At 45.2% G+C, this 24,773-nt stretch overlaps 1 protein-coding gene across 1 annotated transcript in view; it reads right to left on the bottom strand.

The window, feature by feature from the left end:
* Positions 1-349: 349 nt before the first annotated feature.
* Positions 350-24,773, bottom strand: part of LOC125285520 (transmembrane protein 196) — a 33,404-nt gene continuing 8,980 nt past the window's right edge. The window contains exon 4 of the mRNA XM_048230027.1: positions 350-1,150. Within this exon, the coding sequence (XP_048085984.1) occupies positions 1,079-1,150 (72 nt within the window). The 3' untranslated portion in view covers positions 350-1,078. The remainder of the gene's footprint in view (positions 1,151-24,773) is intronic.

The raw sequence follows: 24,773 nt of genomic DNA, 5'->3' as shown, positions 1-24,773 counted from the left end.
GAACACATGCCGTCAGTCGGGATCACATGAGGAAATGAACTTCAGTGGAAATCAGCCAAATCTGAAAAAATGGGGGAAATGTGAGAAATAAGTGTCTGTGTGTGCATGAGAGAGAGGGAGGAGAGGATGTATTTGTCTGTGCTGGTCTGAGAGAGAGTATGTGTGTGTGTGTGTGTGTGAGAACATGCATTTGTGTGTGTGTGTGCGTGTGTATGTGTGTGTGCATAGGTGACTGTGCATGCGTATGTGCGCAAGTGTGTGTGTGTGTGTATGTCTGTCAAAACTGTGACATAAATATTCCCATACACATTTATTTTGTTTTATTTTGTTTTCATATGAAGCCTCTATATAAAAATATTGTAAATTCATAAATGGATTTTTTCTTCATGTACAAGCATTGTACAATGTGCTGCAAGATTTAGATAAACGCATTCAATGTTCCGTACAATATCAGGGTAGCTATTTCAGATTCAACATTCCCTTCATCTATGGTCAGGAATGATAGACAATTAAAGGATGAGGGAGAATATCAGTTTACATACAAGAGGAGGTAAAGAGACTTTGAAAGGAGAGGTAGAGAGGGACTCAAGATCTTGATAGATAAATAGACCGAGTGAAAGAGAGAGAGAGAGAGAGAGAGACTGATGGATACAGAGTGAGAGAAAGAGAGAGAGAGAGAGAGAGAAAGAGAGAGAGACTGATGGATACAGAGTGAGAGAAAGAGAGAGAGAGAGGTGTGAACAGTTTGCATGCTTGTATTGTGCTCGATTATGCTCGATTTCATACAGGAGACCAATTGACTGCCCTGGCCAAAGAGGTCACCAAGCAACTAGACCCTCCCCAATCAATGGTCCATCCATTGGCAAGGTACTTTCAAGGTCCTGCTATCATCCTAAAACCTGACACATCATTCCACAAGTCAGCATCGTGAAAGGGTCACTAATAGCTCTCCTCCGTGGAAGTTGTACATTTCCCTCATCCCTGATTTTGCAGCCCAGGGTCTGTTGAAACGCCATGTTGAAACACCGGTATGTCCACGGCACGACTTCAGTGATGTAACAATGGGTTTTCCACATTGTCATGGTGACCCACTCCGTCCATTGTAGGAAATCTGTGGGATCCCGTTACTCGAGTTGTCTAGGGTTTCCTGCTAAAAAGAGAAAGAAGAAAAAATTGAACGATGATGACCAGATGTTTATGTCTCGATTTCAGTTGTGCTTTATGGCATAATAATTAGCTGGCTCAGCTTCAAAAGGATGTTTTTAGAATTCCAGTTTTGCAAACTAAGTAATTAGTATGATGACTGGACGTACTGATGTTATTATGAATCATGTAGATTCCAGAAAATGCTGATAAATGCAACATATGGTCATTGATGCTCAGTGATTATGGTGGTGTAACCCACCTTAAAGTTTGGTTACTAAGACCATAACTTTAGTTTTAGAACAGTTTGAGTTCAATAAATATTTTAATATATAAATAGAATAAATATGAATAAATAGCAAGAAGCTGAGTTTACATGATTATATGTATTTCTTTTTTGGTCTGCTTGAAAGTGCAGGTATTCTAAAATACTTAATTTGTGGTATAGTCATCTCCTAGGTGACGGGTTTGTTTTTTCACTCTCGAGACTCCACTTGAATGAAATTGATTAGACGTTACTGATAATCCTCTTAAGAAAACATAATACTCTTTATCTAACTCTAATCTGACTTTTTCTAAATCTATCTATCATATTGAATCATTTTACCTTTCCTTATATCTATTTTTCTACGGATTGTTGAAGACCTGTGTTGTTTGAACCTCGAACTCCGTGAGTTAAAATACTTAGCTAGCATTCTGCTAGCGAAAGTGATTAGCACCGTTAGCTGATAGTGCATTCAAGTCAATAGGATGAGTAGCATGCTAGAAAACTGAGCTAACTAATTAAAACCAATCGGAGATGCTTTTACTTTATTGTTCTTTTTAAGTGCTGCTATTGTAATAATATTGTCTTTAAGTATGTTTTGAGTAATAGAGAAGTTGTTAATGAATATATTGAATTACATGATTTTAAATATATGATCGTTGGTAGTAACGAACTCCTAAGAGATAGGAGACGTTAATATTAGAATGTTTAGAGGAGCGTGCACAGTAGTAGCCTGTGTGTGTGTGTGAGTGAGAACGGCACCTCTTCTCTCTCATTACCAGCGACGCTAACGCCGTAGTTTGTGCCTAGCTAAGTTAATAGGACTTAATTGAACTGGAATTGTAGTTCAATTGGAATTTAATGATATCTTACGACTTTGATATTGAATATATATCCTTAATTGTATTCTCAAACTGCTGTATGCAGATTGGTTTTTTATGTACACTGGAACACTGGATGGCGAGTCAGTCCCCTTGGATCGATTGAACTGTTCTACCCTTTCATACTGGATAACCAACCCCTTGAACTGCCCTTTCATACTGGATAACCAACCCCTTGAACTGCCCTTTCATACTGGATAACCAACCCCTTGGATCTGTTCCCTGGATACAGATAAGCCTTCACACATACACTGACATTGTACACTCACACCACCTTACCCGGGTATTTCTTTTCTTTTGGACATTTGAGTTTTTAACTATTGATTTGATACTTTGCATTTTTAAGAGCTCTTTTATTATTTTATAGGGTTTTGTATTTATTTACTATTTATTTTCTATTTACTAGTATTTCCTCTTCTTTTCTCATAGAGAAAAGATATTCTTGCATTTAATAAACCTGCAATATTTATTTATAACATTTTACATACTGGTGTCCTTGTCAATTTACTCCCCCCTTAATGCCGAACCTAGAACTGGCCCAAACTTAACAGTAACTCATAGAAGCACCTCCTTTTACTTTAAAGTGCAATTTATTATTAAGTAGAGTAGAGGGGTGCTACATAAAACTTGGCGAGCCAGAGCCAGGAGGGGGGCAGTGTTGACAATTTTGTAATTAGTATTTATAGTGTATATATATTTTGTTTTTGCATTTACATATTTTCTATTGGACTTTAGATTTTACATTGAAACTCAGATTTTACATTGAAACTGTATGTTTGAAATGGATGTGGTTAGACAAAAAAATGTTAAAGTGCCAAATTCAGTCTTAGTCAGTGGTATGAGTGATAGTGATGCAGATGGAGAAATTTTTAGGTTTTTAGAGGAACATGGGCCTTTTTCACGGGTGATACACGTAAGTAGCTCTGATCCAGAATTACAAAACACAGTCATTGTTGAGTTTGAGTCAGGGCTTACAGTAGAGAAGCTAGGTCAGCTACCACTCTATAGGCCTTCCCCAGATGACTCCAGCACTGTCCACTGCATTAGGCAACTGTCTAGTGTTTATTCAAGGTATGTGGGAAGTAATTTAACACAGAGATACCTTGACTCCTTAAGAGACATAGCTAAACTGAGCGGTCTGGACTTGCAGTCACTTCTGCATGATGAGCTCTCCCGTCTCCAAGGTTCTCTTGGAACTGAAGTACCCCCTTCCTTACCGTCCATCCCTGTTGAAAGCTCAGGTGTCTCAACAATGCACAGCCCAGCATCAACCTCTGACGACCGGCATGCATCTCTTGATCGCCACAGATCAGCTTCACCATCCATCATGGCAGCCAATGTTCTTAGTGGCACTCCTCCTCCCGTTCAGCTTGACACTGATGTTCCCTCGCTTGGCAGACGACCATCCTACACACTTCCTGTGAGTCAGCTCACAACGCCTGAGGTGCAGAAGGTGGTAGTGGAGCACATTGTCCGAGGCACTGAAGGCATGTCTTCTCACAGCAGCACTAAGCTGCGGTTCTTCTCTGGTAGACTGCCTACTCCGAACCATGAAGTGGACTACGAGACATGGCGCAGCCACACTGAGTTTCTCCTTTCTGACCCGAGTGTGTCTGCAAGGCATGTGACAAGGAAGATTGTGGAGAGCCTGTTGCCTCCTGCAGCCAACCTGGTGAAACACTTAGGGCCTCACATTCATGTCAATGCCTATCTCCACATCCTTGATTCTGCCTACGGCACAGTTGAAGATGGCGATGAGCTTTTCGAAAAAAAAAAGTTTCTTGACACCCACCAGGATGCTGGCGAGAAGCCCTCTGCTTACCTGAGCCGTCTGCAGACAGCACTCAACCGGGTCGTGCAAAGAGGAGGCATCCTATTTAATGACTTTGACCGCCAGCTGTTAAAACAGTTTTGTAGAGGTTGTTGGAACAACGCTCTCATCTCCAGTCTTCAGCTTGAGAACAAGAAGAATGCTCCGCCTCCATTCTCTGATCTGTTGCTGCTTCTCCGGACTGAGGAGGATAAACAGGCTGCAAAATCCAGCAGAATGTCTCAGCACCTGGGTCTTTCCAGAACCAAAGCCCAGTCCAAATATCACCACGTTTGGGACTGCAATGTAGATGAGTTCGGCATTGACACGCAGTTCACGGAGACACTCTCTGCAGGTGAGAAGCAAATGAGAGAGGAGATTGCTCAACTTAAAGTTCAGCTTGCCTCCCTGACAGCCTCACAGTCTGAGCAGTCCAAAAAATCTTCAATGAAGAAGGAGGGCGTAAACAGAGCTGGACTGAAGGCCAACTCCAACCACGCACTACCCATGCGTGACGAGACAGTCTCCAAGAGGCCAAAACCTGGTTACTGTTTCAACTGTGGAGAAGATGGCCACCTCTCCTCAGTGTGCAGTGACCTGGCAAATCCAGCGCTGGTTGATGCTAAGAGAAGGGAGCTCAGAGAGAAGCAGCAGGCCTGGGATAGAGTCCATGGTGTTTCAGGTTCTGCTCATTTAAACCAGCATTAGTTTCTGTTAGGGGGCAAACAGGAACTAAGAAACCCCCCTGCCCCACCACCACCACTCCACCGACTAAAGCAAGGCTCTCTTATGCAGGCTCAAAGCAACATCCCAACGTCCCTAGAGGGCTCATCGGTCATAAGTGCACTGCTAACCTCACCATCTCCGGCGTGCACTGCAACGGCTTGCTTGACACAGGCTCTCAGGTGACAACTGTATCTCTGTCCTTCTATCAAGACCACCTGTCTCATCAGCCCATCCATCCCATGAGCCATCTCCTTGAAGTTGAGGGAGCTAACGGACAGTCTGTTCCATACCTCGGTTATGTAGAGCTCAAGATAGCTTTCCCCAAGGAGTTCATTGACACAGAACCTGAAGTACACAGCCTGGCTTTAGTCATCCCTGACATCCGCTCCAGCAGTGACATACCTGTTCTGATTGGCACCAACACACTGGACATGCTTTATGATGAGCACTGTGATCACCACACCTCCAGCCTGACTTCCCCTTTGCCTGGATACACACAGATCTTGAAGATGCTGGAACTTAGAAAGAAACAGCGAACGAGTGGACACCTTGGAACAGTGAGGCTTAGAGGGAAAGAGCCCAAAGTAGTCCCCGCTGGAGGAAAGTTCCACTAGAGGGTCGCGTGAGCACCAGCAATGTCACCGCTGAGAGATGTGCCCTAGTTGAACATCCGACCGCCTCAGCCCTGCCAGGTGGAATCTTTGTGGACACTTGCCTCATCACTTTGCCATCACAGCACCCCTCCAAGTTTCCTGTTTGGGTCAGAAATGAAACAGAGCATGACATCACACTACCTGCGAACTGCGTTATTGCTGAGCTGAGCACCCCTCTTGACATAATTTCCAGTCCTTCTCTGGAATCCAAGCAGCCTGAGACAGTCAAGTGTTGTCAGCTGTCCTACCAGCAGCCATGTTCAGCTGAGACACCTGACTTGAAGTTCGACTTCGGTGAATCTCCAGTACCAGAGTCCTGGAAGAACAGAGTCACACACAGACTGAAGCAGTTCTCTGACGTCTTTGCCCACCACGAGTTGGATTATGGCCATGCAACCAGAGTAAAACACCACCTCAAGCTCAGAGATGAAACACCCTTCAAGCAGCGGTCAAGGCCAATCCATCCCCAAGACTATGAGGCAGTCCGTAAACACCTCCGGACCCTCCTTGACGCAGAAATCATCTGGGAGTCTGAATCTCCCTTTTCCTCTCCCATTGTGGTCGTCAGGAAGAAGAGTGGCGACGTCAGACTGTGTGTGGACTACAGAAAATTGAACAACCAGACCATCAAAGATGCCTATGCACTGCCTAATGTGGAAGAGACCTTTTCCGCTCTCTCTGGGTCCCAGTGGTTCTCAGTCATGGACCTGAAGTCTGGGTACTACCAGATTGAGATGGAAGAGACTGACAAGCCCAAAACCGCCTTTGTCTGTCCATTAGGTTTCTACGAGTTCAATCGTATGCCTCAGGGAATAACAAACGCCCCCTCCACCTTTCAACGGCTGATGGAGAAGTGCATGGGAGACATCAACTTGAAAGAAGTCCTTGTCTTCATTGATGACCTGATTGTGTTTTCCAAGTCTTTGGAAGAGCATGAAACCAGGCTGACCCACGTTTTGACACGCCTCAGAGAAAACGGTCTGAAGTTGTCCCCAGACAAGTGTCGGTTCTTCCAGACCTCTGTACGCTACCTTGGACATGTCGTGTCAAGGGATGGAGTTCACACTGATCCAGAGAAAATCAGAGCCTTAACCACCTGGCCAGTGCCCAAGACTCTCAAAGAGCTGCAGTCTTTCCTGGGATTCTCTGAATATTACCGCCGCTTTGTCAGAGACTACTCTAAGATTGTGAAACCCCTGAATGCCCTCACCACCGGTTATCCACCCGCCCGGAAGGGACATAGGAGCAAGACTGGCGTGAAATACTTCCACCCTAAAGAGCCGTTTGCAGACCGCTGGACTCCTGCATGTCAGCAGGCCTTTGAAACCCTCATTGAGAGACTGACAACCTCCCCAGTCCTCGGATTCGCTGATCAAAAGCTGCCCTATGTGCTACACACTGACGCCAGCACCATCGGCATAGGAGCAGCTCTGTATCAGGAGCAAGATGGGCAAAGCCGGGTCATTGCTTATGCCAGCCGGGGTCTGTCATCCAGCGAGTCCAGATATCCAGCTCACAAGCTGGAGTTTTTGGCCTTGAAGTGGGCTATTGTCGAAAACTTTCATGACTACCTGTACGGCAACACCTTTACAGTCATAACGGACAATAACCCCTTGACTTACATCCTGACCTCTGCAAAGTTGGATGCAGCAAGCTACCGTTGGTTGGCAGCTCTCTCCACTTTTGACTTTAACATCAAGTACAGAGCTGGAAAACAGAACCAGGATGCAGGCGGACTCTCCAGGCGTCCCTCACAGTGAGGTGATGAGTGACCAGGCTTAGCTGGAAGAGCATCAGAGGATAAAGCAGTTCACCTCCCACCACTTGTTTTCAGCTACTGAGACCAACTTACCTGCTGATGTGATCACCGCTGCCTGTCACAAACACCTCCTCTGCAATACTGAGCCAGACTCACCCGTGACGCTGGTCGAATCCCTCGCACTCCATCCTGAGGCGGTGCCAGATGCCTTTGAAGAGGACGACTGCCTTGAAGGACATGCCACCATTCCCAGGTTTTCAGAGGAAGAGCTTGGGCGACACCAGAGGGCTGATCCTGCCATAGGCCAAGTCATCACCCTGCTTGAGTTAGGAGAACAGGTCACACCCCAGCTCATGGCTGCTTCTCCAGAGCTCAAGTTGATGGCGAAGGAGTGGAACCGCCTGGAACTCAAGAATGGCATCCTGTACAGGAACCGGCAGTGTGACTCCCGCCCAGTCTTTCAGCTCGTGCTACCTCATGAGTTGAGATCAGCTGTACTCAAGAGTCTGCACGATGACATGGGGCATCTTGGTATCGACCGCACTCTTGACCTGGTCAGATCTCGCTTCTATTGGCGAAGATGGCTGCGCGGAGGTTGAGAGGAAGATCAAGTCCTGTGGCAGATGCGTCAGGCGGAAATCTCAGCCAGATAAGGCAGCACCCCTTGTCAACATCCAGACCACTAGACCAATGGAGTTGGTCTGTATGGATTTTCTGTCCCTGGAACCTGACCGCAACACCAAAGACATCCTGGTGATCACCGACCACTACACCAAATGCGCAGTTGCAATTCCAACCAAAGATCAGAAAGCCTGCACTGTGGCACGGTGTCTGTGGGAGCAATTCTTTGTCCACTATGGATTCCCTGAGAGACTCCACAGTGACCAGGGCGAGACTTTGAGTCTCACACCATTAAGGAGCTCTGTGCCATCACTGGGATCAGGAAGGTTAGGACAAGTCCTTACCACCCGCGTGGAAACCCAGTTGGCGGTACAACCGCACCCTCCTGAGTATGCTGGGAACATTGAAAGACAAGGAGAAGAGCAGATGCGTGATTTTTGTGAAACCCCTCACTCCGCCTACAACTGCACTAAGAACGAAGTCACCGGTTTCTCCCCTTATGAGCTCATGTTAGGGCAGGCGCCCCGCCTTCCGATTGACATGGCGTTGGGACTGCCAGTTAGAGGTGTCCAATCTACCTCCCCTCTCAATACGTGACAAAGCTCAAGTCTCACCTCAAAAGAGATTCACGAACTGGCTATGAAGAATGCAGAGAAGGTTGCTGTCAGGAAACAAAAAGCGGCTTTGACAAGTCTGTCAGCTGGCGTCTGCTCTAGAAGGAGGGAGACCCGTGTCCTCGTTCGACATCTGCGGCTATGGAACAAGCACAAGCTGGCTGACCGGTGGGAGTCAAGTGTCTACAAAGTGATCAAGCAGGTGAATGACTTACCTGTCTATGTTGTCCAACCTGAGGGGGACAGATGGTCCAACACGCACTCTCCACAGAGACCTGCTGCTGCCTTGTGGAGTGTTGACAGATGAGGAACCTCTAGAGCAATCTGAGAAGGGAACAACACGACGACCCATGAACAAGGAACAATCCTGTTCAGCGGTCAGAAAGTGAAGCTTCAGACCCTGAGAGTGATGACTCATCCTGCTCTGAAATTCCCCGGCTCTCTATGAGACCAGATTCTCCAGAGTCTACAAGATTCCCCAAGTGCCACCATGACTCCCCAGCTGTTCACCCAGCCGGACCTGAGAAGCATGAGGGATATACCTGTGGAATCCCTGGATGATGCCTTACCTGTCTGTGCTGCTGCTCCTGAAGGTCCCGTCCAATGCCGCCTGCTGCTGAAGGTCCCGTTGATGCTGCTGATGTTGAAAGTCCCTGCGGGCCCGATACTGAGAGTTCTCTCCCTGCTGCTGGTGCCGGAAGTTCTGTCCATGCTGCCACTGCTAAGGGTCGTGTCCATGGTACTGCCATTGCCAAGGGTCCCTATCCGTGGTGCTGGAGGCCCTGCTGCTGGAGGCCCTGTCTTTGCTGCTGCCGCTGGAAGCCCCGTCTCTGCTGCTAGAAGCCCTGTCTCTGTTGCTGCTGCAGGAAGCTGAAAGAGCAGCGATCGGTGAGAATGACTTACCTGAGCCTGTGGATGACCGTTGGAGAGACATGGCAAATGAGTCTCAAGATGACCCCCTCTTTGGGAACTTGGAGAAAGAACCCTGGAAGCACCTGAACTCCATGAAGTGCCTTCTGAAGATCCTCCTGCCAGGAGATCTGAGAGATCACGGAGAGCTCCCAGCCGCTTTCAGTATTCCCAGCTAGGGAACCCCTTATTTCTTTTTTGCCCACACCATATTAGATGGTTTTAATAGGGCCATGGTCTCTTTTAATGAGCTAGAAAATCACACTCCTGAGGATATAGCTTTTCGAAAAGTTAGACCTGTAGACACCCATGAAGGGACTCAGGGTGATTTAAGGGGGAGGGTGTAACCCACCTTAAAGTTTGGTTACTAAGACCATAACTTTAGTTTTAGAACAGTTTGAGTTCAATAAATATTTTAATATATAAATAGAATAAATATGAATAAATAGCAAGAAGCTGAGTTTACATGATTATATGTATTTCTTTTTGGTCTGCTTGAAAGTGCAGGTATTCTAAAATACTTTTTTTGTGGTATAGTCATCTCCTAGGTGACGGTTTGTTTTTTTCACTCTCGAGACTCCACTTGAATGAAATTGATTAGACGTTACTGATAATCCTCTTAAGAAAAAATAATACTCTTTATCTAACTCTAATCTAACTTTTTTCTAAATCTATCTATCATATTGAATCATTTTACCTTTCTTTATATCTATTTTTCTACGGATTGTTGAAGACCTGTGTTGTTTGAACCTCAAACTCCAGTGAGTTAAAATACTTCAGCTAGCATTCTGCTAGAAAGTGATTAGCACCGTTAGCTGATAGTGCATTCAAGTCAATAGGATGAGTAGCATGCTAGAAAACTGAGCTAACTAATTAAAAACCAATCGGAGATGCTTTTACTTTATTGTTCTTTTAAGTGCTGCTATTGTAATAATATTGTCTTTAAGTATGTTTTTGAGTAATAGAGAAGTTGTTAATGAATATATTGAATTACATGATTTTAAATATATGATCGTTGGTAGTAACAAACTCCTAAGAGATAGGAGACGTTAATATTAGAATGTTTAGAGGAGCGTGCACAGTAGTAGCCTGTGTGTGTGTGTGAGTGAGAACGGCACCTCTTCTCTCTCATTACCAGCGACGCTAACGTCGTAGTTTGTGCCTAGCTAAGTTAATAGGACTTAATTGAACTGGAATTGTAGTTCAATTGGAATTTAATGATATCTTACGACTTTGATATTGAATATATATCCTTAATTGTATTCTCAAACTGCTGTATGCAGATTGGTTTTTTATGTACACTGGAACACTGGATGGCGAGTCAGTCCCCTTGGATCGATTGAATTGTTCTACCCTTTCATACTGGATAACCAACCCCTTGAACTGCCCTTTCATACTGGATAACCAACCCCTTGAACTGCCCTTTCATACTGGATAACCAACCCTTGGATCTGTTCCTGGATACAGATAAGCCTTCACACATACACTGACATTGTACACTCACACCACCTTACCCGGTATTTCTTTTTTTTTTTGGACATTTGAGTTTTTAACTATTGATTTGATACTTTGTATTTTTAAGAGCTCTTTTTATTATTTTATAGGGTTTTGTATTTATTTACTATTTATTTTCTATTTACTAATATTTCCTCTTCTTTTCTCATAGAGAAAAGATATTCTTGCATTTAATAAACCTGCATTATTTATTTATAACATTTTACATACTGGTGTCCTTGTCAATTTACTCCCCCCTTAATGCCGAACCTAGAACTGGCCTAAACTTAACAGTAACTCATAGAAGCACCTCCTTTTACTTTAAAGTGCAATTTATTATTAAGTAGAGTAGAGGGGTGCTACAATTCAAGGTATGTGGGAAGTAATTTAACACAGAGATACCTTGACTCTTTAAGAGACATAGCTAAACTGAGCGGTCTGGACTTGCAGTCACTTCTGCATGATGAGCTCTCCCGCCTCCAAGGTTCTCTTGGAACTGAAGTACCCCTTCCTACCGTCCCATCCCTGTTGAAAGCTCAGGTGTCTCAACAATGCACAGCCCAGCATCAACCTCTGACGAATCGCATGCATCTCTTGATCGCCACAGATCAGCTTCACCATCCATCATGGCAGCCAATGTTCTTAGTGGCACTCCTCCTCCCGCTCAGCTTGACACTGATGTTCCTCGCGGCAGGCGACCATCCTACACACTTCCTGTGAGTCAGCTCACAACGCCTGAGGTGCAGAAGGTGGTAGTGGAGCACATTGTCCGAGGCACTGAAGGCATGTCTTCTCACAGCAGCACTAAGCTGCGGTTCTTCTCTGGTAGACTGCCTACTCCAACCATGAAGTGGACTACTTGAGACATGGCGCAGCCACACTGAGTTTCTCCTTTCTGACCCGGTGTGTCTGCAAGGCATGTGACAAGGGAAGATTGTGGAGAGCCTGTTGCCTCCTGCAGCCAACCCCAGGAAACACTTAGGGCCTCACATTCATGTCAATGCCTATCTCCACATCCTGATTCTGCCCTACGGCACAGTTGAAGATGGCTATGAGCTTTTCGAGAAAAAAAGTTTCTTGACACCCACCAGGATGCTGGAAGCCCTCTGCTTACCTGAGCCGTCTGCAGACAGCACTCAACCGGTCGCAAAGAGGAGGCATCCTATTTAATGACTTTGACCGCCAGCTGTTAAAACAGTTTTGTAGAGGTTGTTGGAACAACGCTCTCATCTCCAGTCTTCAGCTTGAGAACAAGAAGAATGCTCACCATTCTCTGATCTGTGCTGCTTCTCCCGACTGAGGAGGATAAACAGGCTGCAAAATCCAGCAGAATGTCTCAGCACCTGGGTCTTTCCAGAACCAAAGCCCAGTCCAAATATCACCACGTTTGGGACTGCAATGTAGATGAGTTCGGCATTGACACGCAGTTCACGGAGACACTTTCTGCAGGTGAGAAGCAAATGAGAGAGGAGATTGCTCAACTTAAAGTTCAGCTTGCCTCCCTGACAGCCTCACAGTCTGAGCAGTCCAAAAATCTTCAATGAAGAAGGAGGGCGTAAACAGAGCTGGACTGAAGGCCAACTCCAACCACGCACTACCCATGGACGAGACAGTCTCCAAGAGGCCAAAACCTGGTTACTGTTTCAACTGTGGAGAAGATGGCCACCTCTCCTCAGTGTGCAGTGACCTGGCAAATCCAGCTGGTTGATGCTAAGAGAAGGGAGCTCAGAGAGAAGCAGCAGGCTCTGGGATAGAGTCCATGGTGGTTCAGGTTCTGCTCATTTAAACCAGCATTAGTTTTCTGTTAGGGGCAAACAGGAACTAAGAAACCCCCTGCCCCCCACCCTCACCACCCTCCACCGACTAAAGCAAGGCTCTCTTATGCAGGCTCAAAGCAACATCCCAACGTCCTAGAGGGCTCATGGGTCATAAGTGCACTGCTAACCTCACCATCTCCGTGCACTGCAACGGCTTGCTTGACACAGGCTCTCAGGTGACAACTGTATCTCTGTCCTTCTATCAAGACCACCTGTCTCATCAGCCCATCCATCCCATGAGCCATCTCCTTGAAGTTGAGGGAGCTAACGGACAGTCTGTTCCATACCTCGGTTATGTAGAGCTCAAGATAGCTTTCCCCAAAGGAGTTCATTGACACAGAACCTGAAGTACACAGCCTGGCTTTAGTCATCCCTGACATCCCGCCCAGCAGTGACATACCTGTTCTGATTGGCACCAACACACTGGACATGCTTTATGATGAGCACTGTGATCACCACACCTCCAGCCTGACTTCCCCTTTGCCTGGATACACACAGATCTTGAAGATGCTGGAACTTAGAAAGAAACAGCCAACAGTGGACACCTTGGAACAGTGAGGCTTAGAGGGAAAGAGCCCAAAGTAGTCCCCGCTGGAGGGAAAGTTCCACTAGAGGGTCACGTGAGCACCAGCAATGTCATACTGAGAGATGTGCCCTAGTTGAACATCCCCAGCACCAGCCCTGCCAGGTGGAATCTTTGTGGACACTGCCTCATCACTTTGCCATCACAGCACCCTCCAAGTTTCCTGTTTGGGTCAGAAATGAAACAGAGCATGACATCACACTACCTGCGAACTGGGCGTTATTGCTGAGCTGAGCACCCCTCTTGACATAATTTCCAGTCCTTCTCTGGAATCCAAGCAGCCTGAGACAGTCAAGTGTTGTCAGCTGTCCTACCAGCAGCCATGTTCAGCTGAGACACCTGACTTGAAGTTCGACTTCGGTGAATCTCCAGTACCAGAGTCCTGGAAGAACAGAGTCACACACAGACTGAAGCAGTTCTCTGACGCCTTTGCCCACCACGAAGTTGGATTATGGCCATGCAACCAGAGTAAAACACCACCTCAAGCTCAGAGATGAAACACCCTTCAAGCAGCGGTCAAGGCCAATCCATCCCCAAGACTATGAGGCAGTCCGTAAACACCTCCGACCCTCCTTGCCGAAATCATCTGGGAGTCTGAATCTCCCTTTTCCTCTCCCATTGTGGTCGCCAGGAAGAAGAGTGGCGACGCCAGACTGTGTGTGTGGACTACAGAAAATTGAACAACCAGACCATCAAAGATGCCTATGCACTGCCTAATGTGGAAGAGACCTTTTTCCGCTTCTCTCTGGGTCCCAGTGGTTCTCAGTCATGGACCTGAAGTCTGGGTACTACCAGATTGAGATAGAAGAGACTGACAAGCCCAAACCGCCTTTGTCTCGTCCATTAGGTTTTCTCACGAAGTTCAATCGCATGCCTCAGGGAATAACAAAACCCCTCCACCTTTCATGGGCTGATGGAGAAGTGCATGGGAGACATCAACTTGAAAGAAGTCCTTGTCTTCATTGATGACCTGATTGTGTTTTCCAAGTCTTTGGAAGAGCATGAAACCAGGCTGACCCACGTTTGACACGCCAGAGAAAACGGGTCTGAAGTTGTCCCTGACAAATTGTCGGTTCTTCCAGACCTCTGCACGCTACCTTGGACATGTCCGGTCAAGGGATGGAGTTCACACTGATTCAGAGAAAATCAGAGCCTTAACCACCTGGCCAGTGCCCAAGACTCTCAAAGAGCTGCAGTCTTTCCTGGGATTCTCTGAATATTACCGCTTTGTCAGAGACTACTCTAAGATTGTGAAACCCTGAATGCCCTCACCACCGGGTTATCCACCCGCCCGAAGGGACATAGGAGCAAGACTACGGAAATACTTCCACCCTAAAGAGCCGCTTTGCAGACCGCTGGACTCTGCATGTCAGCAGGCCTTTGAAACCCTCATTGAGAGACTGACAACCTCCCCAGTCCTCGGATTCGCTGATCAAAAGCTGCCCTATGTGCTACACACTGACGCCAGCACCATCGGCATAGGAGCAGCTCTGTATCAGGAGCAAGATGGGCAAAGCCGTGTCATTGCTTATGCCAGCCGGGTCTGTCATCCAGCGAAAGTTCAGATATCCAGCTCACAAGCTGGAGTTTTTGGGCCTTGAAGTGGGCTATTGTCTAAAACTTTCATGACTACCTGTACGGCAACACCTTTACAGTCATAACGGACAATAACCCCTTGACTTACATCCTGACCTCTGCAAAGTTGGATGCGCAAGCTACCGTTGGTTGGCAGCTCTCTCCACTTTTGACTAACATCAAGTACAGAGCTGGAAAACAGAACCAGGATGCAGACGGACTCTCCAGACGCCCTCACAGTGAGGTGATGGTGACCAGGCTTCGCTGGAAGAGCATCAGAGATAAAGCAGTTCACCTCCCACCACTTGTTTTCAGCTACTGAGACCAACTTACCTGCTGATGTGATCGCTGCCTGTCACAAACACCTCCTCTGCAATACTGAGCCAGACTCACCCGTGGCGCTGGTGAATCCCTCGCCTCCATCCTGAGGCGGGGTGCCAGATGCCTTTGAAGAGGGCGACTGCCTTGAAGGACATGCCACCATTCCCAGGTTTTCAGAGGAAGAGCTTGGGCGACACCAGAGGGCTGATCCTGCCATAGGCCAAGTCATCACCCTGCTTGAGTTAGGAGAACAGGTCACACCCCAGCTCATGGCTGCTTCTCCAGAGCTCAAGTTGATGGCGAAGGAGTGGAACCGCCTGGAACTCAAGAATGGCATCCTGTACAGGAACCGCAGTGTGACTCCGCCCAGTCTTTCAGCTCGTGCTACCTCATGAGTTGAGATCAGCTGTACTCAAGAGTCTGCACGATGACATGGGGCATCTTGGTATCGACAGCACTCTTGACCTGGTCAGATCTCGCTTCTATTGGCGAAGATGGCTGCGGAGGTTGAGAGAGGAAGATCAAGTCCTGTGGCAGATCGTCAGGCGGAAATCTCAGCCAGATAAGGCAGCACCCCTTGTCAACATCCAGACCACTAGACCAATGGAGTTGGTCTGTATGGATTTTCTGTCCCTGGAACCTGACCGCAACACCAAAGACATCCTGGTGATCACCGACCACTACACCAAATACGCAGTTGCAATTCCAACCAAAGATCAGAAAGCCTGCACTGTGGCACGGTGTCTGTGGGAGCAATTCTTTGTCCACTATGGATTCTGAGACTCCACAGTGACCAGGGCTAGACTTTGAGTCTCACACCATTAAGGAGCTCTGTGCCATCACTGGGATCAGGAAGGTTAGGACAAGTCCTTACCACCCACGTGGAAACCCAGTTGAAGCGGTACAACCGCACCCTCCTGAGTATGCTGGGAACATTGAAAGACAAGGAGAAGAGCAGATGGCGTGATTTTGTGAAACCCTCACTCACGCCTACAACTGCACTAAGAACTAAGTCACCGGTTTCTCCCTTATGAGCTCATGTTCGCAGACGCCCCCTTCCCATTGACATGGCGTTGGGACTGCCAGTTAGAGGTGTCCAATCTACCTCCCACTCTCAATACGTGACAAAGCTCAAGTCTCACCTCAAAGAGAGGATTAACTGGCCATGAAGAATGCAGAGAAGGTTGCTGTCAGAAACAAAAAGGCTTTGACAAGTCTGTCATGGCGTCTGCTCTAGCGGAGGGAGACCGTGTCCTCGTTCGACATCTGCGGCTATGGAACAAGCAAGCTGGCTGACGGTGGGAGTCAAGTGTCTACAAAGTGATCAAGCAGGTGAATGACTTACCTGTCTATGTTGTCCAACCTGAGGGGACAGATGGTCCAACACGCACTCTCCACAGAGACCTGCTGCTGCCTTGTGGAGTGTTGACAGATGAGGAACCTCTAGAGCAATCTGAGAAGGGAACAACACGGCGACCCTTGAACAAGGAACAATCCTGTTCAACGGTCAGAAAGTGAAGCTTCAGACCCTGAGAGTGATGACTCATCCTGCTCTGAAATTCCCCCGGCTCTCTATGAGACCAGATTCTCCAGAGTCTACAAGATTCCCAAGTGCCGCCATGACTCCCCAGCTGTTCACCCAGCCGGACCTGAGAAGCATGAGGGATACTTACCTGTGGAATCCCTGGATGATGCCTTACCTGTCTGTGCTGCTGCTCCTGAAGGTCCCGTCAATGCCGCTGCTGCTGAAGGTCCCGTTGATGCTGCTGATGTTGAAAGTCCCGCGGCCCGATACTGAGAGTTCTCTCCCTGCTGCTGGTGCGGAAGTTCTGTCCATGCTGCCACTGCTAAGGGTCGTGTCCATGGTACTGCCACTGCCGAGGGTCCTATCCGTGGTGCTGACGCTGCTGGAGGCCCTGTCTTTGCTGTTGCCGCTGGAAGCCCCGTCTCTGCTGCTAGAAGCCCTGTCTCTGTTGCTGCTGCGGAAGCTGAAAGAGCAGCGATCGGTGAGAATGACTTACCTGAGCCTGTGGATGACCGTTGGAGAGACATGGCAAATGAGTCTCAAGATGACCCCCTCTTTGGGAACTTGGAGAAAGAACCCTCGGAAGCACCTGAACTCCATGAAGTGCCTTCTGAAGATCCTCCTGCCAGGAGATCTGAGAGATCACGGAGAGCTCCCAGCCGCTTTCAGTATTCCCAGCTAGGGAACCCCCTTATTTCTTTTGCCCACACCATATTAGATGGTTTTCATAGGGCCATGGTCTCTTTTAATGAGCTAGACAATCACACTCCTGAGGATATAGCTTTCCGAAAGTTAGACCTGTAGACACCCATGAAGGGACTCAGGGTGATTTAAGGGGGGAGGGTGTAACCCACCTTAAAGTTTGGTTACTAAGACCATAACTTTAGTTTTAGAACAGTTTGAGTTCAATAAATATTTTAATATATAAATAGAATAAATATGAATAAATAGCAAGAAGCTGAGTTTACATGATTATATGTATTTCTTTTTTGGTCTGCTTGAAAGTGCAGGTATTCTAAAATACTTAATTTGTGGTATAGTCATCTCCTAGGTGACGGGTTTGTTTTTTCACTCTCGAGACTCCACTTGAATGAAATTGATTAGACGTTACTGATAATCCTCTTAAGAAAAATAATACTCTTTATCTAACTCTAATCTGACTTTTTCTAAATCTATCTATCATATTGAATCATTTTACCTTTCCTTATATCTATTTTTCTACGGATTGTTGAAGACCTGTGTTGTTTGAACCTCGAACTCCGGTGAGTTAAAATACTTAAGCTAGCATTCTGCTAGCGAAAGTGATTAGCACCGTTAGCTGATAGTGCATTCAAGTCAATAGGATGAGTAGCATGCTAGAAAACTGAGCTAACTAATTAAAACCAATCGGAGATGCTTTTACTTTATTGTTCTTTTTTAAGTGCTGCTATTGTAATAATATTGTCTTTAAGTATGTTTTTGAGTAATAGAGAAGTTGTTAATGAATATATTGAATTACATGATTTTAAATATATGATCGTTGGTAGTAAAACTAACTCCTAAGAGATAGGAGACGTTAATATTAGAATGTTTAGAGGAGCCGCACAGTAGTAGCCTGTGTGTGTGTGTGAGTGAGAACGCACCTCTTCTCTCTCATTACCAGCGACGCTTAACGTGAGTTTGTGCCTAGCTAAGTTAATAGGACTTAATTGAACTGGAATTGTAGTTCAATTGGAATTTAATGATATCTTACGACTTTGATATTGAATATATATCCTTAATTGTATTCTCAAACTGCTGTATGCAGATTGGTTTTTATGTACACTGGAACACTGGATGGCGAGTCAGTCCCCTTGGATCGATTGAACTGCTCTACCCTTTCATACTGGATAACCAACCCCTTGAACTGCCCCTTTCATACTGGATAACCAACCCTTGAACTGCCCTTTCATACTGGATAACCAACCCCTTGGATCTGTTCCCTGGATACAGATAAGCCTTCACACATACACTGACATTGTACACTCACACCACCTTACCCGGGTATTTCTTTTCTTTTGGACATTTGAGTTTTTAACTATTGATTTGATACTTTGCATTTTTAAGAGCTCTTTTATTATTTTATAGGGTTTTGTATTTATTTACTATTTATTTTCTATTTACTAGTATTTCCTCTTCTTTTCTCATAGAGAAAAGATATTCTTGCATTTAATAAACCTGCATTATTTATTTATAACATTTTACATACTGGTGTCCTTGTCAATTTACTCCCCCCTTAATGCCGAACCTAGAACTGGCCTAAACTTAACAGTAACTCATAGAAGCACCTCCTTTTACTTTAAAGTGCAATTTATTATTAAGTAGAGTAGAGGGGTGCTACAGTACCATCAAACGATGTGACTTACATGTCATGAGTTCAATGATGGTTAAGACACAAGGGCTATGTTTGGCTACGTAGTCAATAAAATACTGTGTGTCTACAACTGAGTCTTGCATTTTAAGGCAACTGAACATTGACACAATGGGTACCATTTATACTGTTCCTTGGAATAAAAAGCCTGTGCATCAATAGGAGCCATGTTTGTCCCCTCAAAGCCAATTACAGTGTGTTTTGAGTTTTCTTTTTTTCTTTACTTTTTAAACTATTCTTTGACTATTGGCCTTATGGACCCTTTCAACAATAAAAACAAAAACAATGCTTGAACGTTCTATTTGGTTCCCAATCTACTTCCTCTGCATTAAGATAACATATGGAATGTTAAAACGGATGTCTTGTGGGGCCAACTATGATGCTGATAATGGAACTCTCTTGAAAGGGTCCATATGCTTTTATCAGCTATTGCTTTTGTTTACGTAAAGCACATTGAATGACCTCTGCCTATGAAATGCGCTACATAAATAAACTTGATTTGACTTGACTTGACTTCACACAAGTTGTAGGGCCTTTGGAAGCACGATGGTGGTTCTCCTCACTGTTCTGGCCCATAAGTACACTCTTAAAAACAAATGTGTTGGAAACAACAGACACTGTTATTTTCAACACATACTCTGTACACTCTTGAAACGTATAACAAACGCAATGTGTTGAAAACAACACAAACTGCGTTGTCCCTATCTGGGCATATAGATGTGTTTTTTTTCAACACATTCGTTTTAAGAGTGTATAATCCTGCAGCATTCCCCTGACTATGTCTGTGTACTTTGTATTCATTCCTCCTTTAACTCACTTTAGAGCGCTACAGATTCTACACAGAAATGTTTACACTAGAGGAAGCCTTGAGGACAAGCAGGATTCTTTGAGACTGAGAAAAAGGGTATGTGTTGTGCAGCTGAGCACTAAGACCAATGTCATACGTTTGGCGTCACCTAGAATCTGAGTGGCGTTATTTCATCATCAGATAGTGTGTATAGCTTTCTATGAACATCTGTGTACCCTACCCATGTTTGTGACAGCGCTACAACGGTGCTACACTACAAGGACACCGATTGCACATGGAACAACTTCAAGAAGGTGGAATAAGAATAACTATGTGTCTGTGGTGAGCACCATGTGTGCGTCCTCAAGCAAGTATAACCAAAGCCTATGACAGGGCTCTATAGGAAAGCCTTCATCTTAAAGGGGAACCCCGCCGTTTTTAGAGCCCTGTCATTCGAGGTCACCAAGTGCTGTCAGTAGCGACGAGAAGGGAGCACACTTTTGAAATTGAAAGTGGCTGTGGCGAACGGTAATAGCAACGCCTGCAAACATAAAAAATTACAATCGGAAGAATGTGTCAATTTATTTACAGTAAAGGTAGGACTACAGTACATACACAGCTTCCTGACGATCAATGCTGATTATTGTCAGTTTGTAAAATTTAGCCGTAGTAGGAAGTACCCCTGTGTAACGGATGCGAACTGAGCGAGCATGTTGGGTTGCCTGTGTAAATCCTCACACCCCTAACCTTAAGAACACTTCTAACCACTGAGATGGAAACCTGGGCTTTTAGCTCAGTGGTTAGAGCGTTCGACTCCCATGCCGGTGTGTGTGTCGAGGTGTCGGGTTCGAGGGCCGTGAGTGGCGGACGAATAACAACCTCTGTTACACCTGATCAATGTGATTGGTTAGGCTGGACCAATGATTTCAAAGTGAATGCTATGTGAGTCACTATGCTAGTGTTGGAAAGGCTTCCCAATCGTGAGTGTCCAGACTCTATTCACAAAGTGAATGCTCTTAACCAGGCGAACAAAGCTATGCTGTGGGGGCAGATTTTAGACTGTGTTTGTGCTTACAAGTGCTGTGCCACATGAAAAGGACCCGTACAAGACACCACCTAGAATTTTAGAACCTTGAATTGTTGCGGAACGGAATCTTATGTTAGAATGCTCTATGTACAAACAGTCGGAGTTCCCCTATAGTTCCCCTATGTTGAATTCAATGAACCCAGATATTCTTTAGAACATTCATTTTCCAACATTCCCATCACACCAGTGTGACGGTACACCTTTAAGGGATAAAAGTGCCAGGATTATGCAGCTCTGCAGCTTTCTGCAATTTACTTTCATGGCCAAATGATGGTCATAAATGAGCACCTACTCACTTTTAAATGCTGAGCACTACCCTGATATCCATCCACGGACATACAGATCCTCTTCTCTGTGTGTGCAATAACCCAATCTGATACCGTTAGCCTATCTTAGCCTATTTAATGAACTGAAAACGGGTTAGACCAGTTAGCCTATAGCTATCCTATTGCTAAAATGGGACCAATAGACTAAAGTTGGCGTGTTCCTTTATCTTCCAGATCCTTAATGCCTGCCATCAGCCTCGCTCACTCGCTCACACACATCCCACACTCTTTCTCTCTCTCTCTCTCTCTCTCTCTCCATCCCTCCCATCACCCTCCCTCACTCCGCATGCTAGAATCCCTCTCTCTCTCTCTCTCTCCATCCCTCCCATCACCCTCCCTCACTCCGCATGCTAGAGTCCCTCTCTCTCTCTCTCTCTCTCTCTGTGCTCTCTGTGCGCATGGTTGGTGTGAGTGGGCGGAGTCAGTGGTGAGTGGGCCGGTGTTTGGTCGCTGTACATGAATCCAGTGTTCTGTTTAAATCTCTATTTCTCACTTTACTTCTATTTTCTTTCTTTCTATCTATTACTTTCTGCTGGAGTACTAAAGATTTTTGCTTGGTTTTAGTTTTCTGGCAATAAACAGGGGTTTTCCCCTAAAGCGACTGCCTCCAGTCTGGTGCTGGAATCATGGCAGAGATTTTTGGTCAACTAACTTCGCGTCATGCTGTTAAAATAGCATCGGCAGCCAGTGTTGAGGATTGTAGTTTGGCTGCCGGAGAAATTGTTGGTCATGAGAATATCGTATCAGCATCTCGCATGAACAACGCGATTGTGCTTTTCTTAAAATCAATTGAGTTTGCCAATCAGCTGGACGGAGAATGGCGTGGTGATAGATGGCGTTTTACCTCTGTTGCCCTCTTTCTACGCCTTCCAAGAAAGTCATTTTGTCTAATGTCCCCCATTCATTTCTGATGAGATTCTAGGACAAACACTGTCGCTATGGCAAAGTGGTCTCAACAATTAAAAAATTCGATTGCAGTAAATCTCCGTTGTTGAAACATATCGTGTCCTTCAGGCGTTTCGTGTACATGATCCTTAAGAATAACAATGATGAATTGGACTTGACAATTAATGTGACTGTGGATAACTTTAATTATGCGATTTATGCAACAACTAGCGTTATGAAATGTTTTGGTTGTGGACAATCGGGGCATCTCGTGCGCGCGTGTCCTGATAAAAAGGATGACACGAATAATAGTGGAAACAGTGAAAATAGCAATGAATCTAGGGGTGATGTGGCAGAGGGAACGTCTAAAGAGACCAACAACGAACCTAATGTTAACTTTGGTGCAAATAATGAGGAGGAGGCTGCTGCCTCTGCTAGTGGGCCGGAGAGCCAAACTCCTGATTTAACGTTAAATTCAGTCCAAGGGCACGGGGAAAATCACGATGTTAGATCGGCTGGATGGGAGGATCTTTCCGCACTTTTGGGCGAGACTATCACTGATTCTCAGAACTGTCAGGGGAGCAATGATGATGCCATTAATGGGGAGGTTTCCGTCGCTATGGAAGACATGGAAACCTCCGTGTTGGAGGAGGACAATAATGTGTTTAAAGCACCGTCGAATAAAGGAAAAAGAAAGCGCATTATACAGAATAAAGGGGGACGCGCTCATATAGAATTGACTGATAATGAGAGTGAAAGTGATCTTTCTGACTGTAGTGTAACCTGCAGCTTGCGACTAAGCGGCTATCGCACTCGCAATTATAGAGTGGAGGATATAAAGAAATTCCTTAAGGACACAAAACATTCTAGGAAGGTCCGGGTAGACGAATTTTTTTGACATTGAACAGTTTATGAACAAATCACGAGCATTTATGCGTGATGGTAGCATCACTGATCAAGAAGGATTTCGTCTAAAAAAGATTCTCACAAAACTCAATGTTCTACTGAATGCCAACGATGACAAATGTTAAAAACAATTTCCACTTTGTGTCCTAGGATGGCTGATTGCATATGTCTATATTTATTTTTTTATTTTTTCTTTATAATGATGGGTGAATTTCGTGTTGCTTCTTTAAATGTAAATGGCGCAAGAGAAAAAATTAAGAGGCTCTCTGTGTTTGAAACAATCAGACAGAATAAGTTTGATGTTCTCTTTATGCAAGAAACGCACAGTGATGCGTCTAATGCAGCTGCTTGGGCTCAGGAGTTTGATGGTCTGTCCATACTTAGTCATGGTACTTCTACTAGTGGTGGGGTTGCAGTTCTGTTTTCTAAGTCCTTTATTCCCATCACTTTTGATGTTGATGAAGTTATAGAGGGAAGACTTTTAAAGGTCAGAGCCCAGTTTGAAAATCGTTTTTTTGTGTTTATTTGCATTTATGCTCCTACACTGGCAACAGATAGAATGCTGTTTTTAAATACTATTGGAAATGTTATAAAAAATTGCTGTTCAGAGGATATTCTTATCCTTGGAGGAGATTTCAATTGTACTGCACAAAATTTTGACAGAAATCATGTCGAATGCGACATGCCCTCTAAGTAGACGGCTTGTAGAGATTATGAAGTCCAATGATCTTAGTGATATTTGGAGGAACTTTCATGGTGAACAGAAGCAATATACTTGGGCACACTCATATAATAATTGTTTGTCTCTTGCAAGACTTGACAGGTTTTATGGTTTCAAACATCAGCGTAGTCTATTCAGGAAATGTTCAATAATTCCAGTTGGCTTTTCTGACCATAGTTTGGTTTTCTGTTCTTTATTTCTAGATTTTTAAAACCAAAAGTGCCTACTGGCACTTTAATACCAATTTGTTGGCTGATGGCCATTTTAGAGAAGTCTTCCTTTTTTTCTGGAAGGAATTTAGAACCACGAAATCCTGTTATAAGTCTTTGCAGCAATGGTGGGATTGTGCCAAGGTACAAATAAAACAACTCTGCCAGGAGTATACAGCCAATGTCACAAGGAACATAACACTCTCAATGAAAAAAAATAGAGGAGGAAATAATCGAACTTCAAAATCTGGCAGAACAAACGGGTGATCAGGCACCCACTGAAATTCTTAACTCAAAAAAAAGAAAACATTGGCTGACTTTTTTTAGGTTTGAGGGCACAGGGAGCTCTGGTCAGGTCCCGCTTCCAGAGTGTGGAGCTGATGGATGTACCATCAAAATTCTTTTTTTAACTTGGAGGTAAAGAGTGGACAGAGGAAGTTCATTCATGCTTTGAGGTCTGAAGATGGGAGAATCCTTTCTAATTCTCCAGAAATACGCAATAGAGCAGTACATTTTATAAGGAGCTTTATAACAGTGAAAATCCACAAGATCAGGCGACTGACAAGGCTTTTCTTTGTGACCTACCTAAGGTATCTGAAGAGGCAAACACAGCCCTTGGAAGGGTGTTGACCCTAGAGGAGCTGGAGAGAGCCCTCCACAGTATGGAGAGTGGCAAAGCACCTGGGGTGGATGGCCTGCCAGTAGACTTTATAAGTCCTTTTGGCCAGAGTTGGGCACAGATGTGCTTGCTGTTCTGAGAGACAGCA

Source organism: Alosa alosa, chromosome 20 (genome assembly GCF_017589495.1).
Source record: "Alosa alosa isolate M-15738 ecotype Scorff River chromosome 20, AALO_Geno_1.1, whole genome shotgun sequence".
NCBI classification, from domain to species: domain Eukaryota; kingdom Metazoa; phylum Chordata; class Actinopteri; order Clupeiformes; family Clupeidae; genus Alosa; species Alosa alosa.
Note: the sequence above shows the minus strand (reverse complement) of the source record. Positions and strands in the feature narration are given on the sequence as shown.